The sequence below is a fragment of the Solea senegalensis genome, linkage group LG11 (assembly GCF_019176455.1).
Source record: "Solea senegalensis isolate Sse05_10M linkage group LG11, IFAPA_SoseM_1, whole genome shotgun sequence".
NCBI classification, from domain to species: Eukaryota; Metazoa; Chordata; class Actinopteri; order Pleuronectiformes; family Soleidae; genus Solea; species Solea senegalensis.
Genome location: NC_058031.1, coordinates 9733077 through 9760970, shown reverse-complemented (window position 1 = coordinate 9760970; position 27894 = coordinate 9733077). Strand labels below are relative to the sequence as shown.

The following is a 27894-nucleotide window of genomic DNA, read 5'->3' as shown; positions in this document are numbered from 1 at the left end:
CTAACCTACTTAGACACAGCGTGGCTCTGGGTCTGATCTTGTGGTAAATCATGCGACACAGAGAGTTTTCCACTGACCTCACCAAAGTGACAACGATGTTGATCTTAAACCAAAGACCTTTACACGAGAAATTCACCACTGTCTGTTGAGAAGTTTGTGCACAGGTTTGACCACAGAGAAGTGAGCGTTCCCTTTAAGCAGGAGGACGAGCTGATATTGGAAGTTGTAGTTGATCATTAACAGGGAGTTGATTTATGTTGCTCAGTGCTGCAGCCAGGCAGCATTTCACATCCCTCCAGCAGTCAGTGACTCAAAGTATCTGCCGCTTTTTCCAGTTCAGCGATGCAGCCGCACCTCAAATCTCAGTGCAGGTGAGTCTCACTTTATTACCTCTGTCTGCGTTTGTTTGTTTGATTAGAACATGGACAGAACTGTGCTCACTGATCTCATTGAATTGACCTGAAAAACAAAAAGCACTGTCATGCTTTTGACCACATTGTCCATTTGTTGTATAATTTCTCTTTCTCTTGTGCGTGTTGTTCTCAGTTTAAATTTGCTGTTCTTTCTCTCTCTAATACATATATTTAGAGAAAGAAGTACTTTAAGTACTGTCTATGATAACTGTAAAACTGCATCTTCAATACTGTTAAAAATGGTCAGCTAAAAATCTAAATAATATATGTCTCTATTTATATGTAGTTAAACAAGGTAAAACATTACACTACAATACCTGTATGGTATCAGTGTGGAAGTAATATTATGGTAATATTTCTATAGTATAACCTGGAAACATGTGTAACATAATGTGTAATGTTAATTACCAATTTTAATTTCTACATATTTTATTGTGAAAGTGTTGCATTTTATTGTGAAGGTGTTGCACAGATGGCATCCTACAGTAATTCTCATTACCAAGCTATAACGGGATTATTATTTTGGAAAGGACATTGTATTGCTGTAATATTATTTCATTATTACCATTGTTATAACCAAGCTGGCTATTGCATCATAAATAAGATAGTACTATCATAATATTACCTTCATATTGTGACCATGCTGTCGTGTAAAGAGATAATCTATACAAAAACAAATACCAACAAAACCTTTCCAGGAATGAAAAACTCAATTCAAAAGACTTCTTGCAAGTGCAGCAGTTTTAAAAAATCGTTGAGGCATTGGCTGATATCATCAGCTGATATCGTGTATTTAAAAGTGTGAGTTTTTATCAGTATCACCATGTCATGTCACGTTGCAGACGGGACCGTCTCCTCTCTGAGGGGTCAGCGGGTCAGCATCACCTCGGGTCACCCGGGTCATCTTTGCAGTGTGCGCCAGAGCCAGAGTCGATGTCAACGTGTCTGAGCTGCCACAAGGTGAGAAGGTCACGAGCAAATCACACTCAGTATCTAAGATGTCAACGGCTGTTAAGACTTAATGTATATTACATAAAATGTGCAATAATCCTATGCCAAAAGACAAAGAATTAAAGTAATAACGTAAATTTGTCAGTGTGATAAACCAACTTATTACACTTTTGGTGTAGTATGTAGAACACACACTACATTGTACATTAGCTTTCCACTTTGTTCTTCCTTCTTCCAGGACGTCTCTTTAATTGATCGTCTTTCTATTCTTCTCATGTCTTCAGGAATCTGCAGAGTTCAGAGACTCACACTGTCCTGTTTGCCTGCAGACGGCCAGTTTCCCTGTCCAGACCAACTGTGGCCATTTGTTCTGTGGTACGACATTACACACACACACACACACACACACACACACACACAGAACCTTGTTTTTAGATCTTAGTGAGGACACATCTTAGACATCATGCGTCATCTCTAGCCCTAAAACCAGGACCAGACAAAATGTCCTCACTCTCTACGTTTTTTTGGTCCTCACAAAGGTGCACATACAAACACACAAGACACAGACACACAGGCACGTGCTGCTTCAGCCGTGTCACTTATGGTTGCCATGGTTTCCCAGTTCTGTCTCTCAGTGCTTCTTACCATTTTGTCGAGAAGACGTCCAAATGCTAAAGCCTCCGTGTGAAGTGTTTGTCACGCACTGTAATAGAAGAAAGGAAAAAGTGTGATTTGTGGATTGATCGATTGATAGATACTGTAGACATTATGTAGACAGTTTATCTAAAAGGTTCTTATTTTGGGATTGTGGTCTAACCTTATCGTTATCTGTCACTGATTACAAAGCTATTTTTATTCCTGCACGTGCTTATCTTCCCTTTAACCTTAACCTACTGCAGTTATAGTACTGCACCTGACCCACTCACCTGTGTTTGAAACCCAGAGCCTCTTCTTCACCCTCCATTACTCGATGTAGTCAGTGACGAAATACTGCATTTCAGAAGAGTTTGAGGCCCACAGGCTGAGGGGTCTTGAGGGGCCCTAAATCAAACTCGACCAAACCTCCAAACCATAGCTGATATATTCAAAAACAATAGCCCGAATCTCTGACAATACAGAAATTCTGGGAAAAGTCCAGAGCAACCTTTGCAGACGTTTGTGTTCTCACATATCCAGTAGTCTCAAAACATATCTGTATGTCAGCACAGATCTACAAAGCAGCATAAAAATGAAAAACTGTCTGTCTCTCCTAGAAATGACCTCACTGTTCTAAATGTTCTTCAAAGCCTGTAGAGAATTGTGAAAATAAGTAAAAAGGGCATTTCATTTTGCTGCAAAAATACTTGATTATAAGAGAATTGGTCTGACTTAAAATACTACTAAATTTTGACTGACTCACATTACCTTGTTTGATAGCCAATCATTATGTTTATTTTGAGCTTTTATGATTCTGCATTTAATTATTTTCTGTAAATGAATCCTTTAAATGTTTCCACCCTCGTGGAAAAGAGATGTTTAATCTCAGACAATGAGACATCTCTGGTTAAAGCTAGGCTAAAAATACATAATACTAGTTGATTTTACACATTTATTATTGTGCACTGAAGTGTCAATTGTTCTGATTAATGTGTTTGACTGCGCAGCTCCCTGTCTGATCAGCTACTGGAGACACGGGTCATGGTTGGATGCTATCAGCTGTCCTCTCTGCAGACAGAAGGTACAGTACACATGCAAACACAGTCTGAACAGTCAGTTCACAATGACTGTGAACGTGGAGTAAAAAAAAATAAAAAATATCACTGACTCTTGCAGGTCAGCGTGCTGTGCCATCTCTTTAACGAGAGTCGATCAGACCGACAGTCGAAGGAGGTTCTCGGGGAAATCACAAACTACAACAGACGATATTCTGGAGCTCCAAGACGGGTCAGTAGCTCATCTGTCCTTCAGGTCTTCATGAAAATGTCCTGGTCGTTATCACAAACGAGTCATTCCACAGTAAAAGTGCTTCTTCTCCACTCTTCACCTGTCTGGTTGTGGAAAAGTAGAAGAAGAAAAAAAAGTCAGCTTCTCCTTTTAATTTAGTCCACTATGGAAAAACATTAACATTAACTGATGTAACTTGGGGAAAACATTTCGATATATTATAATCTAAATGTCTAATCTAATCTAACCTGTATAATCTATATAATAAGATTGTTCCAATCCAAATCCATATGGAGCTGGAGTGTGCAACACATTCTTCCTGTTTTTTTCCTACTTTTACACAACTGTACTCGTGAAGATAAGAGAAGAGGGAAATTCACTGCTGAAAGACTTGTGTCTGATAAGAAAGTGTGTTTCCAGTAACCAGACTTCTATTAAGTTCCTTCTGTTACAGGGAGTGTAAAAGTGTCTGACGCATGTATGTATAAAAAAGAAATAAATTCAGCCTTGAATGTAACATCAGATGAGATCATACGAAAGACAAGAACGCCTGCTTTGTTTCCCATTACAATACATTTGGTAACAGTAATACCTGGCATTTACTAGACTGCCGAACAGGACTGACACGCCTAGTTGCCCGACCTTGAATGAGTATTTTCACTGAAATAAACCCGATTTATTTAATCAGATATCCTTCTGAACGTTTTCAATTTTAAAGGTGCAGGATGTAGGCTTTTGGGAGATCTAGCTACAGATATTGAAGGCAATATTTAAAATAACATTTTCATACATTTTTTAATCACCTGAAAACCACCTTAGAATTAGCTCTAGGCAACTTCACCTCGAGATGTCACTAAATTTTTACTAAGGATTTTATGTCTGTCAGTTTGGTGTGACCTTTGGCATTTTGAATGGAATAACGTGACTGGTATTGTGTACTTACATGCTTCCAATTTGTTTAACTCACACAACGCATGTATGTAAGGCTTAAACATTGAATAGACCTGCCTAATACACCCTCTTTATGACGGCCATTGACAAACACAGGTGATATCAATGACATTAATTAAGGTTCCACTCCAAAAGCCAGGTTCCTGCTATTGTTCAAGTGCAAAAAGGATGTCACATGATATTGTGGTTGCACATCAGTGACACTCTGTATGTGCCGTATCATCTACCGTGTCCTCTAATGTTTGCTGGTTCTCTTTCCTGACATGAACTCTTCTCCTCATCACTAACAGGTGACAGACTACCTGTGTGATGCTCCTCTCCTCCTGCAGTTACTGGCTCGTGGCCTCGGTGCAATGGGAGGCCTCGTGTGGCTGTTCTTCTTCAGAGTGGCTCTCTGCTGTGTGGGGACCGTGGTGTCCATCTCTTCCTCTCCTCCCTTGGACACAGAGACCTCGTCGTTGGCCAGTCCTCTGGAGACAGACCCCTCCCTCTGTGGACTGCTGGGGGTCCTGGATGACCTGGTGGTCGTCATCCTGCTCCTCATCTGCATTATCAGCATCAACCGGCAAATGGTGTCAGAGGGGGAGGGACACTCTGCGAACCCCACAGCCTCTTAACCATTGGTGGGGAACTCACTGTAGAGACAGATGCAGCTGTAGAGTGTCAGTACAAGCTGTTCTACAAGGACTTGTATTGGATTTCTTGCTTCTGGCTGCGGCTAGTTGGATCAGTGGACGCATGAGTATCAGAGTATTTAAGAGTCAAGATGTCAAACTGTATCTCAGCCTCTCCACTTGTGTTTACAGAGCCTTTGCTGGAGTGAAATGATATCTGCAACAAGATGTTGTGCAACACGGTGTTTCAGCTTTGCTGACAAATCCCCAGCACTTAAAAAGGTCCAGTGTGTACAATTTAGAAAGGGTTTATTGAAAGAAATTCTATATACTATCCATAAGTATGTTGCACAATTACTTTAAACTAAAATCTTTTGATTTCCTTCACCTTAATAGAAACCTTAAACATGACAGGGGCCTTACTTTACAGAGGCTGCCATCTTGCATCACCTCATTTCGTTTTTGTATATATTAGATAGACATTTGATACTGAAACAATAGTTTTTAAACCGCCCCCATCTTAAAAACTGTCCAAAGCTTCATTTCACTCCTTAACCTGGGCTACAATTATGTCACACAAAAAATGTGAGTCAATGCAGTCAAAATAATTTGCCTTTTTACAGTGTGAATTTCATGTTATGTGTAAATAAAGAATATTTATTGCTTTAAGTTTGTTATTTTTATTAGCATGTTCTGTATCAGTAGTGCAACATTGATAATGTCAGCAGCCTGATTGGTACATTAGTTCCATAAAAATACAGTGATTGCCAAAATGAAATTGGTGGAATGTATAAGAAGTCAAGAAGAAAACAGTGTCAAAAGTGTAAACACCAAGTAACTGAGTGAGTTCACACTCACTCAACAGAGAAAATACTATTTTGGCAGCACCAGAGTTTTAAACAGGGTGTCATCACTGCATGTTGCTGCACCAGGCAGCTGCGTTCTTGAACATGCGCAGCCACGGTGAAGGTGTGAGAGACGCTCTGAAATCTCTCGGGGCCCAGGGCCACTGCCAGGCCAGGGTGCAACGCTCCGGGTGAGGCATCATGGCCAGGTGCCTGCCGTCCCTGGAGCAAAGCCCCGCGATACCCAGCGGAGAGCCGTTAGGGTTCAGAGGGTACTCTTCGGTTGGAGCACCTTGGTCATCGAGATAACACAAGGGGGCGAAACCACCAGAAACGATCTGCTCCTGAGCTTCAGAGTTACGAAATTGCATCAGACCTGCAGAAAGAAAAGAGGTCAGGAGGGGAAAAATCAATTTTAAACACAGCTGTCGATTACAGAACTGATCTGAGACATGCAAGTCAGCAGATTGAGTTGTTACGCAAGTCGAAAGCTGTCAAAGTGAGAAATCTTTGTGTGCTCACTGGATGAGTGTGCAGTTTTTCACACAGTTTGTGTCTGCTTTAGAGTTGCTGCTATGTTTTACCTAAAGTTTACAATAAACAACACTCAAATAATACCACTGTATACTGTTAAAAATCAATAAGTTGCTATTATTATTATTATTATTATTATTGATAATAATAATAATAATAATAATAATGAACATACTTAAGGTCAAATCTGAATGACCCATGTATTCATATTATTAATTACTCCTCTGTACTCAAACAATTACCAGGACTCTTCAGGATGAAGCTGCATACCCAATGGTCCTGCAAATATTTCACAATAAAGCTTACTTTTAAGAAGATTAATATTATATTATATATTGTTGTGTTTGTGACACACCAGGGCTGTCACAATAAATTCATTTTCAACAAGTCTTAATACGAGGTGACGTCATGTTCCAGTGAGGCCCCAGCCTTGTACTCCAACTCTGCTTTAAATGACTATTTATGCATTTGTAACAGCTCGGCAAGGTACAAGAGGATAACACGTAACAGTTTTCTTCTAACATGTTATGTACATTGATCTGCCTCCAATGCAGATTTGACTTATCCATAACTGTACCTTCTCCATGCGCAACCCAGACTCCCAAAGCCGATCCCTCCATCCCTCTGAGCCAGATGGATGGTGAAGCCTGGATACCGACACTGACAAAGCGAGACTCAAACCTGCCAGACTTATTATGGGTCAGCACCACTTCAGACTCTGGGGGAAGATTTTAAACAATAGGACAGTGTTTAGCCAACTGTGATGAGTACAATCTGTTTTTCACTTACAACAGTAACAGTTTTATTTTACTTTTAGTAATTACTATTATTAAGACTGCAGGCAACATTTCATTGCTCTCCCCACTCCCTCATTCACCTGCTCCATCCTTGCCTTCTCCCACCCAGCCCAGCAGGGCGAGCAGCTGGCAGCCATTACACACACCCAGACTCAGTGTGTCATCCCGTTGTCGGAAGCGATCAAATTCAGCCTTGGCCTTGGGGTTGAACGCAACAGTAGCAGCCCAACCTTTAATGAAAGCAGAATACAGTTGAATTCAGTGTCTTACATTGAACTGGGACTTGTGTGTGTGTATGTGTGTTTCACTTTTTGTTACCTTTAGCTGATCCTAGCACATCTGCGTAGCTGAACCCACCAACAAACACTACTGCTTTGAAGCGCTCCAGGGTCAGAGAGCCAGAGCACAGGTCTTGCATCGTCACATCCCACACCTACTCACAAATATAGACCATGGTCAGGCACTTAAGCTGTGTGGCTTTGGTTCAAGTTAGAGCATGTAGACATTTTTGCAAAAAATAGTCAAAATTAGATTCATCCAAAACTAATCCCTCTCAATCCTCCTTTAAGCTCTGCTGGTATTTACTGTTTTCTCTTAGTTTTGCTCTAGTTCTGGATGTTTCTGGGTGGCACCACTTAGTCAGTGTGTTTATATACTCGAGCCAGTAATGGGGAGCAGATGAGGTTACAGCCTTGCAGGGATCAGAAGCTGCAGTAATGGCAGACACAGCACGTAAGAAACACCAGTCTGATGAGGCTAAACAATGAGCAGCCAAAGCTGTTCAGAAACCTGACTGAATCTGGGGTTGGTCTTTGTGCACTGACGAGCACTAAAGGAGTAAACAGCAATGGTTTGTATTTATAGCGCTTTTCTAGTCTTGATGACCACTCAAAGCTGCTTTACACAGTTTTGCCATTCACTCACACTTTCATACAGCACATCTATGTGCATCCAGAGCATTTACACAGCCATTGTGACCCAGACTCCATGCTACAAGCAGTGAATTGGGGACGAGGATCATGCCTTATACTGTACCTACCTCGAAGCCAGCCATATACAGAGATACAGACATCTCTCGGTCTCCATTACTGCCTTCTTCTCTGACCACAGCTACACGGGGCAGAGCTGCAGCTGAAAGAACACAAGACAAATCTAACAATGTGCCTTACATAGTAATAACATAGCTTAAATAACTTAATTTTATTAGATAAGTATCAGTTATGTTTAGTCTTACTGGGCTGCTTGATGCTGAGGGTTTCACTGGGGTCAAAGGAGAGTTTAAAGTATGGCTGTGTCCTCTTAGCCAGCCCCTCCTCTTCCTGTTCAACACACAGCTCATTGGCCTGGAGGCGCTCCAGCCGGAAACTGGTGTCCTCCCATAATGCTCTGAGGTCGGGAAGCGGCTCTCTGAGCACTTCCTCTTCGTCAACACAAACTCTGACCTGGATGTCAAGCAAGAGACAGAGAGACACACTCGTTACAGATGAAGTTTAACGGTTTAAGACTTAACACTGTCGAAGCAGACGTCTTACCATAGCCTCTGGTCCAAAGCCACACGTTTTGCCGACACGAAGGCACCGCACGCCTGCGTCGCTAAATCGCTGACTCACGGCTTCGACATTAGGCTGCGACACCTCGAGAACCAAACCCAACTCTTCGCTGAACAGCAGCTCCATGACTGTGCAGATGAAGATGCACCAAGTTGTATACAGCGTATATATTACCGTAAACAAAAACCAAAATGTGCACATCTGTCTGCTTACCTCCAGTTCCTTGTGATGACAATTCAACAGCAATTCCACGGTTCCCTGCAAACGCCATCTCCAGCAAGCAGGATATGAGGCCTCCATCACTGATGTCATGTCCTGCACTAAGCAGACGGTCTGAAAGAAGGGGGGGAGGGGGTCACTATCCACTTAAGACTAAATCTCTAATGTGCTTCATATATAAATCAAACTGACTCTTTAAAAAGGCAGAAGATACAAAGTAAAACCACTAGGGGGCTGTGTCAACACAGCACAGAACTGTGTCCAAATGAATGGTTAATGAGAATAAAGCAGAAACACAAATCTCTCAGACTGAAATAACTATAAACTAAGTTCAACTTTTTAATTCTTCCCTTTATGGAAGGTAGTTATTTTCCTGAACACACAAACTGACCTTGTATGAGTGACTGCATGGTGTCGAAGCAGGCAGCCAATAGTTGCGGCTGGTCCAGGTCAGGGGAACAGTCTCCCAGTTGACCGTAGCACTGAGCCAAGGCCGATCCTCCCAGACGATGACATCCTGGACTCAGAGGAACCCACAACAATACACCTGCAGACAGAGGACACAGGGTCAGAGGCAGACAGAGGAGACAGATGCATGCACTATTTTCTGCAATGTGCCTGATTTTCACACTGACATATAAAAATCTCAACTTTAGGTCAAACTGGTCTTTTGTCCATGATGCATGTGCATGACCCTGAGGATGGGGTCTGAAAATTCTCCATAGTTCGCCTTTCACACTTGAAGAACACAGCAGGGGATAGTCTGGGTTAGATGCTTTCACAACAGCAGGAGAAAATCCAGAGTCGAGGACATAGGAGGCAAAAATCACCCACCCAGTTGCTATGAATTAAATGGACCCTCTCCTGTTGTGTTCACTGAGACAATACCTGTGATCTGGCAGGAGAAGTTCCACAAGAATAAAGAACAAGCTTAAACAATCAGTGGAGCTCCACAATTTGATGGAACAGTTAATTAATAACAAAATAGTACACAAACTAGCTTAGTTTAAATGCAACTTACTGTCCATCTCTCCATCCAAACTATGGCAACCAAGCCTATGCTGTTTTTTTCCTTTTAGAATGAGCAATCATATTGCATGTTTGAGTGCGTGTGAGCAAGTGCGCATTTGCCTGTGAGTGTGTCATACCTTCGCCATCTGGATCCTCAAGATCGGGCGTCACGGTGGCCGTGATGTCAGGACAGACTGCGTATGCTGAGATAACCAGAGCACCTGACACGGAATTGAATTGTTTAATGATTTAAAAACTCAAACACACATCTACAGACACACGCGCTTGTGTAGTGAGAGTACCTGGAGCTTTGACCGTCTCTTTTCCAACTCTCGCAGCCATACTCAGTGAGTCCTTGCCCCCGTCGACGGCCACTCCGAGCTGACCCATAACCTCACACATGGCTTTGCAGGCCTCCCACAAACAAGCTCCCTCACCAGGCAGCTTGGCAGCCCACATCCAGTTCCCACTACACTTCACATCCTGAAAAAACACGACCACAATCTTTAAGGAATACTTCACCCATTTGCATGTGGCTTTGTATAGCTAGAATAGCAGTAGTATTTTTATTTATTTTCATTTTTTTTTAATTGTGCTTCCCCCCCTCAGTTTTCCACTGAGTTGTAAAAAATCCCTTTTTTCCCTTTCAACGTTTGCCCTGCACTGAGTCAAACGACGTCATTCGGTGAAATATTCCTTAGACCTTACTTTGTGAAGTGAGGACATCTTGTATTTTTTTAAATACAAGATTAATTGTTCAATTGTTTTGCAGGTGTAATTTGATAGATTTGCAGAAACAACAATTCTGTGATCAAAAGCACTTCCAAAGCACAAAAGAAACCAGTGGGGAGTGACATGAATGTAACAGCAGAAAATAGTGAGTCTTCTCACCTTCAGCGCTGTGACTCTGGCAAACAACAGATTGGTCAGAGCTTCACCCACAGACATACGAGCCCCAGCAGCAGGACAAACTAGCCCTTTAATTGGCTGCTCCCCGATGGCTGTTGCTGCTCCCTCGAGGCTGAACGGTGACAGTGCAACAACAGCCACGTCAGCCAGCGGCGTGTGAAGAGGGCCGACACACTGTTGCTGGGCAACCAACCCAGTCACAGATCGGTCCACCTGAGACAGGGAGAGAGGAAAAACACCGTCTCACACATGTGTGCAGACATTTACTTCTACAGAGACAGACAGAGCAAACAGGAATGTGACACACACCTTGTTGGTCAGGTAGCGTTTGGACGCCACAGCAGGCAAACGCAAAACTCTGTCCAGAGCAGCTTTGACCGTCAGCCCAGCAGGAAGTGTCAGATGCTGGTGGGTTGGGGACAGACGTTCCATCTTAAATTCTTTCTGAGGCATTTTTCCCAAAACCCACTCCAGCTGCAAGTCAACAGGACAACGCCCACTCTCTGTCTGGTCACTACCACCTGCCTCATCATCCACCAGCACAATCTGTGGGGCAGACAGAGATTATGGCTCATGCTCAAACAAATATTACAAAACAAATACAATTGAAGATATTCAGATATGTTTATACTATTCAATCTCACACACACTTACTTCCTCATGAGGCATTCATATCTTCGCTCAAGACGACGTGAAAGCACAAAATGACTTAAATCACTGTTGTCTTCTTTTGATGACATGGTGCATGTAAATGACCTTGATGTTAAGTTCATTTTTGTCATGGTTATAAGTGTTCATTTTATTTTGAAACAATAATGCTCATGCTTTTACTTTGAAATAACTTGCAAAGTGTTGTAAAGCGGAAGTAACTGTCGTAACTCAGAGAAATACCGCAAAAGTTGATGGAAATAAACACAGTAAAATTTAACGTGTAGTTTGGTTACTTGAGGTTCATCAGCACCCGGTTGATAGGTTTGTCGAGTTTGTTAAGTTAAATGTGTGTTTATCGACTTTTCACGGACTTTATCTGCTTTGTTTAATGATAACTTTTTCACCCACTAGAGGGTGCTGTTGCATTTCAGTAAAGCCATGTTTAGCACATTGATTTCAAGGTTTAAGTTAATTGTTATGTGAAGTGAAAGGCAATTTAGGAAGGGACAAAGTTGAAAGGATTTGTAAACAAATAGGAATTACACATTTATGGCACTCAAGGTAGAGATTGTAAAAGGTTAATAGTGTAAAGGGAATTCATTTAAGGTAATAAATATGGTTAAAGGTACAGTGCAGGCCAAGTGCCCTCTGCTGGACGACATGACAATGGCTTTACACAGTCTGAAGGAATTGCAGGCTGTATATTACACCTCCCCACCTGGAAACTAATTCTGTGTGATATTACAATAGGTCTGGACAATTTGAGGAAAATATCTAATTGCAATATTTGTGATGGATATTGTGATTGCGATTTGATATGCATAGTATTTCTTCAGTCACTGTGTTACAGGTTTATAATGTGATGAAGTATTAATACATGATAACACCAACAAAATCACTTCATTTAAAGAGGATTTTGGTAGAAACCTACCTTGCCATCTCCGGTGACATTTCCCACAAAGTCAACCGGGCACTTCTCCCTCTGACACACCTTCTCCAGGAAAGGCCTGTCTGATGGGTGGAGCAGCAGGGCATTGCTCTCCTGATACTCTGCTCCCCACAGCTCCAACACACTCAGAGTGGGGTCACCTTTCTACAAAGCAGAGAGGGAACACAACATGAGTATTTGTGTTCCTCAAGCCAAGATTACATGTGACCATTTCAATATCGTAGGATCACTGTGCATTTGACACTCGTCTCGTGAGACTTGACAGTCATTGTGTGTTTAGACTACAGGAGTCACTGAGATGGGGGAAACATACACACTATTACTGTGTTTCCATCATGGTACAGGTCAGTTTGGTACATTACGGTACAGTTTGGAATGGTAAAGCCCAGAGTTAGACTAGCATTCTACCATGAACAGTACAGAAGTGACACATTAATGTGTGGAAACCAATTAATTAAGCCTGGTTCCGTTTCTACAGGTTGACTGCTGAACTTTTATTGAAGCAGTGCCGGGTGTGAACTGCCATGTTTTGTTAAGTTTTGTCGAAGAAGAAGAATGAAAAGGAGTGTTATTGATGGTCATGTTTCAGACTGTGACACCAGCCTGGTCTCTGAATGACTAAGATGGCTGGAGCGGTCGCAGATTCTGATCATGAGCCACAGTGGAAAGACATCAGAGGGTGTCTTTAATTGCATCTTTCACACTCAGAAAATCATTAAATGTGATCTAAGCTTCAGTGTTCATCGCTGATTACCTTGAACTTGCTGCAGTAGATCACAGCCCCAGCCGGCTCACTCAGCTCCTTGAGCACATTGCCTAAAGATGACGATAAGTGTCAACACTTAATCTCTTGTCTGCTTCCTTCGATACGATGTACCACTAAAGACGGAGTTGTGTTTAGCACCATTTCCTCCTGCCCCCTGATCATGAATACTGCAGACTGGATTCCCACTGCTTCTTTCCAAACATGCTCTGAGGGCACGATTCATCTTCTGCTCCATCTCAGCGTCACCTCTCTGCACCGCACCCAGATCCCTCTCGCTGGAGTTGTCCCCCTGGACCTACAAGAGAAACTCTGTTGATTTACAACAAATCAGCCTCACCATGTGGAATCAATAATGGCCTTCCTTAAAGGATTAGTTCAGGTTCTTTGAGGTGTGGTTGTTTGAGGGAGTTGGTCTATGCAACATTTTATGGAGCCAGATTCATCTATAATGAAAATAATTGTTAGTTGCAGCCATAAACTACATACAAGCTGAGCTCTATTTATTTGCCTTCTGTCAATACCAGTACAAGTATGAATTATATTTTTGGTGTTACTAATCAATAATTCTCTAATAACCTTTGGACATAATGTAAATCAACTGATCTGAGACCTTAAAGAGTCTGTTTACAGCCTTGGGAAAACCTGGTCTGTGACGGGAGACTTTAACCAATCAAAGGGCAGGTCAGAAAGAGGGGGGGGCGCTCATATTGGCTGTTCCACTAAACTGCTCTCCTCATCCACTTTTTTTCTCCCCATCTCTTCTCTTTTCACCTCAGATTCAAAACTCAAGAGGGGAAAGTTTTGGGTGAAGCTGTGGTGCTCAGGCTAACCGATAAAGTGATGGCGAGTACTGTTTGCTGGTGTATGTGTGGTATTAGATAATTACTGCAGATGTGTGCAGTTTAAATCTGTCCAGTAATTGACCAACGGCTAAGCCCCACCCTTGAACACACGGGCCAATCAGAGCAAGTATCAGATTCACGCTACATTCTGAGTGGAGACCACCATAGAAAAGCACTTTTCTGTGGCTTCCTGGCGTTTTATAAAGTCATGCTGGGAGGAATGCTGAAGCGACGTGCAGCAAACAACAACAATGCTAGCTAACTAATGTTAACTTATCGCCTATAACGATATGACCAACTCCAGCTTCAGCTCAGATGTCATCATTTAAACCTCTGATATGCACAGGATCAAGATCACGGGCAGCCAGGTTATGGTGCCGAGAGATCTGGACACATCCACTTCTGCTGATGTGGACAAGCTACTGTATTTCTCGCTAGCTCAGTTAAACGTACATTAAAAAAAAACAACATTTTCAAATTAGTAAAACACACTATGCAACTAAATCAGCATGTTATAAAAGCACCCACACTGTGCAACAGTAAAAGATCGGTATACAAAGACAACATAACTAAACTAAACCTAAACTATAAAAGCCTAGAATTCACAGGAGTTAATTTGTGTTTTTTTTTTTTTTTTCCACTGAACCAGCGGCCGAAGCAAAAACAATATACACATTAGTCACTACAACTTTCATTTTAGGCCAAAACTCAGCTGCTTCCAGCTAATGTAATGACAACAACACAGGGGGGTGGGACTTAGACATGGGTCAATTATGGTGGAATTTGTGTGTAATTGTCAGGTGTGTGTGCTTCTTTAGTATGCCTCGGTCCTGTAGCTGTGGTGGGCATCAGCAGTGAGCTGGGTGGTTTCTGTGGCTGAGGATGGCTGCAACACAATTGGTTCACCATCTGAGAATGAAACACATACACATTAGGAAGCATGCAACCCAAAATAATTGGATGCAGTTATATAAATACAAAATAATAGTGTTTAAAAGGTAATCGGCTCTTAGAAAGACATGGTTTTGTCAGCATCAGAGAGGGCTTACCTCTTTCGTCAGCGGTCATCTGGGCCTCCAGGTCTTCAGGCGAGACATAGAACTCAGGATCCTGGTCCATGGGTGGCCGAGGTTTACATTTACCACAACAACAGTTACAGCAGCAACACAGGCAACAGCAGAAATAACAACCTGTGGCCAGGCAGCAGAACACAAACAAGGCCTGTGGGATACAGAAGGGAGGGAGATAGGGATAAATTTTTTTAATTTTTGCACACATCTATACATTACTACTGTTACAGAATTTTGGTCTATGGCATGTAGTGTCATTTCATAATATAATCACAATACAGCATTAAACTAATATATAAAAATGTATTGGACAGAAATAAACAGACTTTAATTGATTTTATTAGAGTTGTTGTTTTTTTACTGTAAATTTTCTGTTGTTGAAAATAAGGTCTCTGTTTAACTGTCTTTTTTTTTTAAATTTATATTCTAATATGACAGCACAACTGCACCTTCCATCAAAATTACAGAAACAACAGCACAGCCAGCAGGTCTCTCTCTCTCTCTCTCTCTCTCTCTCTCTTTCTTTCACCGTACCTTTGCCCACCAGCTGGACAGAACAAAGTAGGTGTTGACGTTCTCCTCTCCAAACTGTTCTGCGACGTACAGTCCCAGCGAGCCATATTTATCATAGATGTTCTTCTTGGTAGTGTCAGCCAGTATAGAGTGAGCGTTGTTGATTTCCTTAAACTTCTCGGCTGCGTCTGGGTTGTCTGGGTTCTTATCTGGGTGAAACTTCAATGCCAGTTTCCTGTAAAGAAGAAAACGGCGAATGAAGGAAACAACACCGACACCATGACAATAGCATGTGTTCCTGTCAGTCAGTTTGAAACAACACTGTTGAGAGCGTAGCAGAGCATTGCTGTATGAAACAGATTAGCTCAATCACTCTAACTATTACTATATATCATATAGCTACTCTTTACCACTAAGGTTATTATTATGATCATCCATCCCTTATCTACGGCTTGTCTTTTTCTGAGGGTCACACTGATTCTCAATCATTTGTATCTGGAAAACAAGTTATATTTTATTGAACACCCACTTGCAAATCATTAAATTAACTTAATGTTAATTTCTTGGATCACGTTGAAGCGCTGGTAACAGGACTACAACGCCCTCTAGTGGCATACTAAATAACAAATGACTATAAAGTCTCTGGTGGGGAACGTTCTACCTGTAACATTTCTTGATGTCCTCTGTAGTAGCGTTCTTGTCGACTCCCAGCACAGCGTAAAGTGATTCTCCTGATGTGGAGAGAGTTCTCTGTCTCTGATGGTCCATGGTCTCTTACTCTCTCTCACTCGCTCCCTCAGTAATAAAGTGTCTCACCTGTCACACCTGTCACACCTGTCAGGTACAAAGAGAAACAGGGAATTAGCAGAAACAAGGACACACAATTTAAATTGAAATTCTTTGTTTACCATTTATTTATCTCATGTTTATCTCAATTTTTGCACATAGCAATACACAATTACAGTTGCAACTATGACTGTATTTGAAATTGGTCAGCACTTTTTATTTTATTTACTGATCCACTGATTTATCTGCTTTGTCTATAGATGTCTAAATGTCGCCTACAATGAAAGATGACATCTTCAAATTAAAATGTCACATTCTAAAGGGACTAACAGACACAAAGATATTCAGTATAACATTGGAAACACAGAGTGAGAGACATTTTAGACCAAATCCACTCATTCACTGCTCTGTCCCAACCAGTCCTCGAATTTAATCAGAGGTATTTTCACGCCTTATCAAGGGTGTACCAAGTAGAAGATGAATGATATTACTTCACTACACTCTAATGTAAATGAAGAAAATAGATATTATTAAAGTAATAAGGAATAATTAGAAGTAACAATAAAACTAAACTGGAAGATTCCCTGCTCCGCTAGTCAAGACGCCAGAGGTTCCCTGGACACTTAACCTCACATTGCTCCCGAGTCCCGACAGTTGTGCCGGCAGCACCATTTAGTTTGATGAGCACAGGACGGGGGCGGCATAAGTGGGTTAAATATGGGTCACTTAGGTTCATGTCACACAGTCAAGTTAGGCAGAGAGATTTACAGTCTGTTCTTAAGTTACCTTGTATTTCTAGTAAGTTAGAAGATGACATAGCAAACAAAAAAAGAACCATGCATGAAAGATCAAGGTGTGCTGTCTCATTAAGTAAATTGTAGGATCGTAGATAAAAGCAGAGTTAACAGACAGGTGCTGTTGATGACGCTCTGAGGTGGATGGACATGCAACAGCAGCTGTCGTCAAATGAGTTCAACACCCTAAAATATTCAACAATATGCAATATCAAAATATAGAACCAGGCAACAACAATCATACTCACAACATACAATAGAAATGTGATGATTAATTGATTTGTCACTTGACAGGAAAAATAATCTGCATATATTTGCACACAAACGATAATTGCAGTAATTTATTTGTCTCTATCCTCTAACTTTGTACATGTAGGGAATGAATGCTTTCTTGGTCATACAACATGAGACTATGGAAAGACAAGGCATCTGAAAATGTCATGCATTTTCAATATTAGCTGCTGCTTGATGGACAAAATGTTTAGCCCAAGAAACTAAGCCTCAGGCACACAACAGACAACCGTTAGAAGAAGTTATAGTTTTGCCATAATTATTATCACCACACAAAATTCAGACAGCGTTGACATAACTGAAGCTCAGTTTCACAGGCCTTCTGCCATCAGTTGGCAGAGTTCTTCTACTAATATTTTACTTTTAAGAGAGAATACTTCTTTCCATCAAAGTTGAATTTTTCTTTAGTATTTTCTTTAGTAAGTCACCACAAGGTCATTGATGCTACAGCAAACAGACAATTAAGTTAGACTGATAACATTTAATCTAAATTATAGTAGGCTTCTTATCCAGTAGTTAGTTAGTTCCTTTGATTTTACTGTCTCAAAGTTCAGTGTAGGAATCACTTTATTACTTGTAGTTGTACTGAACTCAGTACACCACTGCAAACATCCCTATCTGAGATGCTCCAGCTCTAGTATCTGCGGTTCTTTCATGATACTGCTGATATACTGTAGATTTTATGTTTATACCATACAGTGTTAGCCTTATACTCACACACACAATATAGAAAATGAAAACTATTTAAGAATGTCACAAAGATTATTAAAATTATAAACAGCACCATAGTCTTTTCACTGATTGAAGACATGATGAAAAATAACACCAGCTGTAGGGTAACATGGTGTATGTGTATACATGATAAGAAACTTCTCAAACCATCTGTGATTGTTCAGGAAGTAAAAATGTGACGTGAACTTTGAACTGCGGAGGGCAGCATTGCACCTCTTACTGTACAGCCTGCTGGAACTTGCTGGAATGAGGAGGAGAAGTAAGCTGATTATAAGCCACACAAGAGTTCATAGAACAAACTGTCAAGCTAAAATAAGAAACAACTTCAAACATTAATCTGTATTTTTATACTTATGGAATAAATTCAGGATTTCTGAATCTGGAAGGAAATCCACACACAGACGTTTGAACATGACAGCAACTGCCTGCACCTCAGTGCTGTCTGATACAACCGTGTCAGACAGCAGGTGTATCGGGGTTAGCAGGCTTAAGCCAATTCACCTTTACAGACACTAAACCAGACTGCTACACTTAAATTAACAACAGGATACTAAGCGTCACACTGGACCTACACCTTTGAGATGACGAGCAATAATCACACTGTGAGTCATGAGCACCACGTTGCAATAGTAGAATAATTACCCTCAGGCATATGGATAAGCTCACACATGTAATAAAACACAACTTGTGGTAGGTCATGCAGGAGATTATAGGGTTACAATGTTTGATTTTAGTCTGAAAAGTTTGCATTACTTACAGATTAATTTATCTACAGCTTGTCAGAGTGGTTCAGTCTTTTGGTCCAGTAAACTTCATGAAGACATTATCTTCAACCTTTAGCTACAATATAGATATATATGTATATATATAAAATATGATGATGTGTGTGTGTGTGTGTGTGTGTGTATATGTTGTTACCTTTTTTACCACTTTTTCTGACAAAAACACAAACATGGTCAGGACCAGCAGTCCTCATGAGGATCAAAACCTGGCCCTAATGAGGCAGAACCTAATTTCTGAGGAAATTGTTAGGCTTAGGGCTAAGATTGGAATTGTGGTTAGGATTAAATTAAGGTTAGGCATTAACTGGTTATGGTTAAGGGTAGGGATAGTGCTTGATTTAGGCTGCGTAAAATAATTGTAGTCAATGGAGAGTCCATAAACATCAAACGTGTGTGTGTGTGTGTGGGGCTGTGACTGGGAGGGGATCACTGTTAGGATAATCTTGAATAAACAAAAGAAGGAAAAAAAGGTAGTGTTCATGAGGACACTGCAAGAGATATACACCTTATACAAACAAACTGTGTGGATATTTTCTATTCCGTTTCTAATTATGTATCAATTCTATTAATAATACAAATCTATAATAAAATTTCGAGTTAGCCATTTGTTTCTCAAAGCTCTGTATAGCTCCAAATGGCTGCTATTGCCATGGCAACCCCACAATGTCTAGAAAATACCATGCTTCAGAGCAGATTGATTTAACACATCCCTAAATCCAATCCACTACTATGCCTTGGAATAACCAGTCACAACATAGATAAACCTACCACCTGACTGAGATTAACCAATGAGGGTGATCCATCTGTACACCAGGGATTACCAAGATACTACAGAGAGGGATGTGTGAGTGTGTATGTGAGTCTATACCTGGCTTGAGCAGTGACAGAGCTAAAAGAGGACATTTATTGGAACTCACAGAGACACAGTGACAATGAACACATGCTGTAGTGAGGATGACACCAAACCATCCGTGTCTGCAAGAGTGCGACTTAATGTAAGCTTTCACACCTGAGTATTCTATTTGATTTGATTTTTTTCCCATCAGGTTTATCGTGTAAAGGTTTCTCACTGAGCTACAAAGCTATAATAATCGCAGCTCACTGTGCTTCACACTCATCAGTAGCCCCCCCTCCCTCCCTAGTTTCAGGTCTTCTGCAATAAAAGTATTCTTAAGAATAAGAATAATAATTTTACATTTTACAATATATATATATTTTTTTTACATGAAATAGTAAAATATTAGGTTTTACCAATACATTAATCAGGTTCCAATCTAGGTCTAAGAGAGTCAGGGTCATGTTACAAGTCACTCTAAATACTTCAACCTGCAGAAGCTGTTTTATTATTTTCTAAAAAAATGATTATTATTTGAAAACTGTATATAAGTTTCTGGATGTGTTCCAATGAAGTAATTATACTGAATGATCATTACAGCATTGCTAAAACAATAATACTAATGGTGACTTTTGTACAGGACTGTGAGGCAACACCAGTGTGATTGACAGTGCAGTGCAAATCATTAATTTATCAAGTATTTGTGGAAAATATATATATAATCCTCTGCCACATTAGCCATGTTGTTTATAGTGATAGTTAGGTCCAGAACTATCAAACAGTTTTTTAAATTATTGTGCTTAGTTGCTAATATATATTCATTGACTAGTGCACTACTCACATCTAAGGCTTCAACTTCAATGACTTTACTTGGTACTAAACAGGCCCGGGGGAATACATTTTGAAGTACTGTAATATCAGTAAGTGCTGACATTAATGGTGCGCTCCCAGTCATGTCAAGAGATCTGTGTGTGTCTCTGTCACAGTCTGTGTGGGGCTAGCACTTACTCTCTCACACTTGGACAGCGAGTACCCCAGACACAGGCCTGTACAAGCTATCTAATCAAATGCCTAAAGTCCATCACATTCGGACTAAAAATGCACAGTGTTCAACAGCTTAGCTTGAAGTATGTCCCCCATATCCCCATGTTATGCAAGAAGGAACCCATGAGTCACTAGAATATTGCAAACATGAGCTAATAGTAACTATTAGTCAGTTAAAAGATAAACGATCTGTTCATTCAGAAAACATAAATATTTAAATTAATGTATTGATTGAGTATAGACCTCCTTCGAGTATATACAAGTACATATATTGAGTTAATTACAAATAAAACTTGAGTATACTGATACTAGTCCAATACAGTCATTATAGACCTTTTAAAAACTTATGAAGCTGTTAACAACACATTTGTGCTAGGTATAAATACATGATTCTCCCACTGTAACAAATATTTCTCTCCCATAAAGAAGAAATAAACAGCTCAAAATGCTGTTGCTGATTTTTATTTACACATTTACAGTCTGTCCATAGTGAAGCATTCTATATATAAGATTATTGAACTGTATCATATTTTACATTTCTATCTGTCAAATACGGAGTATCATAGCTAATGTTACCACTTTTTTGATGTTGTTGTGAATAGTTATTTAGTTTGCCATTTTCATTCTTTTCTTTACTTATTTTGTTTTATTTGTTCTACTTAAAAGAACTAAATTGTTGCAGAAAAAGGCGAAAACAAGGAAAGTGTAAAGCGTCGTTTACCAGCCAAGCATCTCAGGCTTCAAGTGACTCAGTGTCATGTGTATGGCACAGTAACACATCAAAACAACACAAACTGTTGCCAAAGCTGGATTCAGACAGACAGACATTCATTGAATTAATAGTGATTTAAGTGATGCTCACTGATCTATGTTATACAATTTACACTTAAAGTAAAGCACATTCTTGCTGTATGTGACCTTTTTTCATGCTAAATTAAAAGTATTTCTGCCAAGTATGGCACTGTCTCCACTGTACACACATAATGACTTGATGCCTGCTTGATTAATAGAGCTGAAACAACATATATAAAGAGACAAAGTCTACAACACCTGGCTCCATTGGAACTGTACAGAATACTGCATCGTGTACATGAATACTGTCACAACTTCAGGAATTTAGAGGACGGAACTGACTGAATAAAGTAAAAAAAAAATGTGGCAAACAACACTTGATGCATCACATCATGTGCTTTGTGTGTTGGGGAAGTGAGCATGGACATAACAACACATACAAAACCACAGACATTGGAACCACTAAAAGAGTGTGACAGCTTTTGTGGCCTTGCTGAATGCTTGGTGTTTAATTGTCCACAGGATCCACTTGAGCCCACACAAAGGTACGAAGATGGAACTGGAGCATTTTTTTTCCACATTAATGCGGGCATCAGAGGTAGTCAGATTGATGCTGTCTGTGCAAAATGGCAGAACAAACCGTAATGCTATTGTGTCACACATCATGAGCTCAGAAAAAGTACACTCTGTAGCAGCATGTAGCATTTGTTTGGTTCAGAATTAACAAGCAAAGCCTGCGAAATGAGGGCTCTATTGGAATGAAATACTGTATAGTTGACCTCTGAATAAAAAAGGAGCTATAGACAGCTGAGACGGCAATGACACAACTTTACTCCGTTTACTTTTTCACTTACTGCTGCTCAGTGAAGGCATGGATCATTAGTCAGTATTATTGACTATGCTAAATAACAGCTGTTTTTTTGTGAATGTAAATTGTGCAGAGAACTCTCCATCTGTTTCCTCAAGCCTCCACACAAGTATTTGATTACTTTACATTTAAATGCTAGAACAACCAAGTTTGGACTGGGTTGTTGCTCCTTACAGTACACAATCAAAATTAGAGCTGCATTTATCCTTTTTTTGTCAACAATCTATGTACATTATAACCTGCATACATATCTAAGCTTTGGTCACTACATGTATACATCCAGCTTTTAACACCTGTCCACAGTCCACCTCACAAAAACCCAACCTCACACACACCTCTAGTTTATCACTGCTACTTTGGCAGGCAAACAATTATCTACCAAAAGAAACAGTTTGATACAGCTTACACAGTAACAGGACAAAACTACAGATTTCTTTCATATATGAACTGTCAGTTTTCTGGGTTCATATGGTTTATATTCTTTACACTGAAGATGAGGATGTATGAAGGCAAGGAACAAAAATTGTATAACTTTTTACACTGTTAGGCAAGATAGAGGAAGAAGATCCACTGTGGAGTCCCCTTAAGGAAGAACCCAAATAGAATCAAAAAATAATTTATGGTGATTGGTTTATGATGTGGTTCTTAATACATAAAAAAAAACTGTGAAAACTTTCCATCGGTTTCCCAGTGCCAGAATGCCCAAACTACAACATCTAAGATTAAGATAAGTAAAATATTCAGTCACTGTACTCACTGTTTCTATAAGAACATTACACTTTCACCAATGAACGCCTAGACCATCAACTTTCTGGAAATACAAAGATGGAAAAAAAATTTGATTATGTGTGAACAATTACAAAAACATCAGCATAGACGTCGTCATCATCAACATAGCTGCTTTCTTTCCTTTCCTTCTTCAATTAGCTTCCATCACCCATTTCACACTGCTCCCTTTCGCTTTCAACATGACACCTTTATCATCACTTCCTCATGAACTTGTCAGACCATCTCTTGCTCTCTTTCCTCATTCTTAGATGGATGACAATGCATTTTCTCCTCTTAAATATATTTAAATATAGTTCTTGGTTTTCCCTTTCGATTTCTTTAAAGCTTTACCTCAAATGTAACGTCTGCTTCACATTCCTACTCTTCTTCCACCTGATTTCTCCATATACATTGCAAACGTTTTCATGATCAATTTATTATTGAATTAATGCTGTTACATCGAAAGCCTACATTGCTTTCTGAATCTTTCTAAATATGGATGACAGACATCATTTAAAAGAAAAGAAAGAAATTGTGATTGTCAACATTATTGGCAAGCATTCACCACCAGTAGCCACATCATACTACACAGACACACAGTCACATCCTCCACAGCTCCTTCCTCACCACTCAGATGATAATCTTTAAGTGGTCCTCCGGGAACCAGAGCTAAACTTATGGAACGGATTAACTAATACTGCTTTCATAAAAGAGCAAAAGCACCAGTCTAAGTCTTCCTCAGGGGCCCAATGGGATCACAATGACTATGAATACTAAAAAGGCAGCAATAAAACAGAAAGATATGAATATTCTCCTATTGCCCTCACTTAGGATCCTGAGGTTATATGCAAATAAAGGTTCACACATAAATACAAACAGTTACAGAAGTTAGTCAGTGGTTGTTGATTGTGAGAGTGTGCAGCTACATATTCATTCAATGAGATCAGGTTACAGTCAGACACACGCAGCCCTGACCATCAATAGCTTGTAATGTGACGAGGACTTCATTGTCATAGCACAGTAAATACAGCTGTCTCTCTCACGTGGACACACACACACACACACAGCACATTTATTTCAGATGTGTGGGAGCATTTGGAGAATTGTTACACTGTAAGAATTGTGAAATCTGACATTGGTTTGTCAATGTTATAGATATCTCAATACACAAAAGTAAAGCTATGTTAGGCTGTTAGTTAATTCAGTTAATTTCTTATCATGCTGTTTGACAGTGGTGAACTCAGAGTGCAACGATTATGCAGATTATGGACATTATTCATAGCAAATGTTACCTACTGTATACAGTTCTATACACAAATCCTGGCACAGGGATTTGCTGATGCACACACGGCAGTCCAATTCATTAGCTGATGTCGAATCAGCCGTCTCAAAGGACATGCAGGCTGTGTAAGACATTACAGTAATGACATGGATACTGCCAAGTTAGCACTGACTGAGCAAACCTTGACATATATAATAAAAGACAGAAAATTAAGTGAAGTGAAGCTGCAGGAGAAGGACCATTGATGGTGAATATTTGACAGCCCAATGTGACTTGCGATCATAGGCCTGTTACACTGCGCTGTTTACAGGACGCACTCATGACAAGACTCATGACCTGGTGGTAAGTGGCTACCATATCAGGTTAAAAAACAAACCTGTCAGGGGACTTGTGATTTGTGGTTTCTAGGCTTAGGATTTTACATGCTCATGAGCAACTAAGTAACACTGAGCTCAAGCAGCAGCAATTTATGAATGATAAAGGTCTCTAAAGATGATTGACTGCTAAAAGTAAAACTACATTACAGTATACATATATACAGTCATTCACTGAAATGTTACACTTTAAGATGTTCATCTGTTCAAATAACATAGGATGTGGCACATGACCAAAGTCTGACTGAGGGTATACAAGCAGCAGTGATGCGACTCCCAATTGCATGATCAGGTTGTAACATATTTACATGTACGGAATTTTAAGTCTGGTGTTAGTCAGACGAAACAATAATTTATTTTTCTAATGTCATGCAAACATACTGACTAATGATTACATCAGTTTATAAAAACTAAGCAGCAAAATTAGGGTCAACTGGCCATAAATCAAGTCGCTGTGTGTGCAAAGCTCAGGTCCCATGATCCTCTAGTACTGTTGTGATTCTAACGTGGTAGACTGAATACGAACAGCATGTCAGCCTTCTTACATGAGGATACAAATATCAATACCAAATACCAGTGAGCCAAAGTAGGAATCAGCTGGGGGATAATTTTAGGTTTTCAAGGGCTGCAGCATTGACACCAACAGGAAACTGTTACACAAGTACCACAGCTAAATGACACTAGAGAAGTTTAGAACAGGCACAACAAAATAGACTAATGACACAGCTGTTTCCAAGTATTAATAATTCATCTCTTTAGATTAGCATAGGCTTCAACACCACCTTTCCAAAAATGGATAACTGTTTTACAACCAAAACCAAATAATAACATTGGACAACACATTATCATCCCAGGCTATAAGAAAATGTGATTAACATTGTTATCCTTTTTTGTCACATATTATGTAATATATACTAGCAATATTTTCAGCAACATCATAGACAAGTGTATGTACTCCAATTTGCTGGATGAGTACATACACCCAAAAGCAACAATAGATATATTGTTACTTCCAAACAGCCACAGAGGGTAGAACTTGGCAAGTTGAAAAACATTGTCAGGTTGAATGAAAGGCTCTGGGAAAATGACCATAGTCTTTATTTGATTTATAACAAAAATAAACATGTTCCCAAGGAGAGGGTGGTCTATGTTAAGGGTCTTCTTCAATAGCAGAGGGTGTCATTTTTGTAAATGATGTTTCCATTTAAAGTAACATTGAGGATAAAGGACAAGACACCAGTGTGATTGACAGCATATATCATCCAATAGATGCCTGGCAGCAGGTGATGTCTGTGGATTTAGGGTTGCAAAACCTTAACATGGTACCGGTTAAAAGATAAATCTTGAGGATTATTATTCTTATTTCTTTACCTGTTGCCACTTGAATAATACATGGAGTAATTGATATTGAAAAAAAGAAGCTATTGTTCTTAAAGACATTACTCTTTTATTATAGCTGCAATGTGACTCCCCCACTGCTCCTCTGTTATCTAGATGTAACCTGATTTAATGTGACTGGCCTTCATGAGTCACTGATGACCACTTCTACCAGAGCTCTTAGTTGTGACCTCATTAACCATCATTTGTTTCAATTTACTCATACAATACATATACAAACCAGCTGACTCAGACAGATAATATGCTTTGGTAAAAATGTTTACCAGGATATGTGCAGTAAAACAATTGATCACAATATGAAATTTAAACTTTCCAACTTGTTGGAAAAGGACACTCATTAATGCAATGTACACATAATTTAAGTACTTGATAATGAAAACATAATAGATCACACTTCAGAATTCACTGAGCCTTTAGGCTGAATAACAGGGTCTATTCAGACACTCTTCCATCTGTGTGGTTGGAGGTGCACTGTCCCAGATCTCTAAATGGGCTTGGGCAATATCTGGACATGGACAACCACAATATGGTTAGATACCGACTCACATTAGAGTGGACTGCAAATGCAGAGTCATGTTTTCTTACGATCAATATTTTAAGAGACTATTTAATACAAATGGAAACACACAAACTATAAAGATACAGTGCAAAATACAGTTCAAAAACAGTCCAGTCTGACTGGACTTTATTATGGAGCAATATTTGGAAATAACTCCAAGTGTTAAAGCTTCAAAGAGTAAGGATCACCAGGGCCAAAACAGCAGCTGAATAATAACCTTTTATGAATTTAACATGTTCTGCCATTACATCACACATTCACTCTCAGCCAATTCACCACCTGCCACTGCCGAGTCACATCATTTAGGGACAGAAAAAGGCAACCGCTCTAACGCAGCCATTTCAGATTCACGAGTAAGTAAACCAGTATTACAATCCCCCACACTATGGACAATAAAACAAAAATAATTCAGTGTACTTAGTTACCATCGTCTTGGAAATTAAGTTGTATCTGTCTCTCCACTAGAGATATAAAACCCCCCACATATAGTTCCCTCACTTGGCTACAATCAGCAAATCCGGCTTTTATCCTGTAGTATCTTCTCACCCCAGACTAAATCGGTCACGTATGAACCCATAATAATCCACATGACGCCCCAGGTTTTGAATCGACGCCACTGCTTTTTACGCATGTCTCTCGGTTCGTTCATTTTCAGAACTCTAAAATATCGACCGGCTCGACAATCAAAGCAAATAATCTAGGCACCGCACACACAGCATCCATGTTAGTTAGCCCTTCCATAGCATTGCTTGCCTGGGGCGATATGCCTGGTTTCGGCAGCTAGCACTTAGCTTGCTAACTAATCCAAGGGCAGCAAAGCTGACTAATGTTAGCACCCTGGCTAACTGTGCGCGTTTCTTACCTTTTGTTAAACCACGGGCAGACTGGCTCCACTACTTCTTTTAAACGAAGCGAGTTTTATACTACTCGCATCCCAGTTTGGCTTTCCTCTCCGCCGCTAAATCATTCAAAACAGCCGGTAGTACGGCCACAGCGATATCAGCTACAACGGGAGGTAGCTGTCAATCCGAGCTCAGCAGTCGAACGGAATCCCTCCCACTCTGTGTGCGCGCTCCCGCCC

General features: G+C 40.1%; 3 protein-coding genes across 4 annotated transcripts; 1 reads left to right on the top strand and 2 right to left on the bottom strand.

Moving 5' to 3' along the window:
- The first annotated feature begins 153 nt into the window (after window positions 1–153).
- Window positions 154–5521, top strand: LOC122777466 (E3 ubiquitin-protein ligase RNF170-like). Its single transcript, XM_044038741.1, has 6 exons — window positions 154–371; window positions 1256–1373; window positions 1649–1739; window positions 3008–3081; window positions 3177–3287; window positions 4529–5521. The coding sequence occupies exons 1-6, from the start codon at window positions 343–345 to the stop codon at window positions 4853–4855; spliced, it is 750 nt and encodes a 249-aa protein (XP_043894676.1). The 5' UTR covers window positions 154–342; the 3' UTR covers window positions 4856–5521.
- LOC122776818 (phosphoribosylformylglycinamidine synthase-like) lies at window positions 5517–14247 on the bottom strand. Its single transcript, XM_044037539.1, has 17 exons — window positions 14221–14247; window positions 13222–13378; window positions 13072–13133; window positions 12300–12461; window positions 11027–11263; window positions 10700–10930; window positions 10111–10291; window positions 9946–10029; window positions 9189–9344; window positions 8792–8911; window positions 8561–8706; window positions 8263–8470; window positions 8068–8159; window positions 7347–7461; window positions 7109–7258; window positions 6809–6949; window positions 5517–6073 (listed from the first exon to the last, which is right to left on the bottom strand). The coding sequence occupies exons 1-17, from the start codon at window positions 14245–14247 to the stop codon at window positions 5763–5765; spliced, it is 2580 nt and encodes an 859-aa protein (XP_043893474.1). The 3' UTR covers window positions 5517–5762.
- On the bottom strand, window positions 13563–27877 carry LOC122777468 (dnaJ homolog subfamily C member 5-like). Of its 2 annotated transcripts, none has more exons than XM_044038742.1 (5): window positions 27676–27877; window positions 16170–16342; window positions 15530–15743; window positions 14975–15146; window positions 13563–14834 (listed from the first exon to the last, which is right to left on the bottom strand). In XM_044038742.1, the coding sequence occupies exons 2-5, from the start codon at window positions 16274–16276 to the stop codon at window positions 14740–14742; spliced, it is 588 nt and encodes a 195-aa protein (XP_043894677.1). In that variant the 5' UTR covers window positions 16277–16342; window positions 27676–27877; the 3' UTR covers window positions 13563–14739. The 2 variants fall into 2 exon arrangements, with proteins under 2 accessions (XP_043894677.1, XP_043894678.1); XM_044038743.1 differs by having other exon boundaries at window positions 16170–16333.
- Between the last annotated feature and the right edge of the window lie 17 nt (window positions 27878–27894).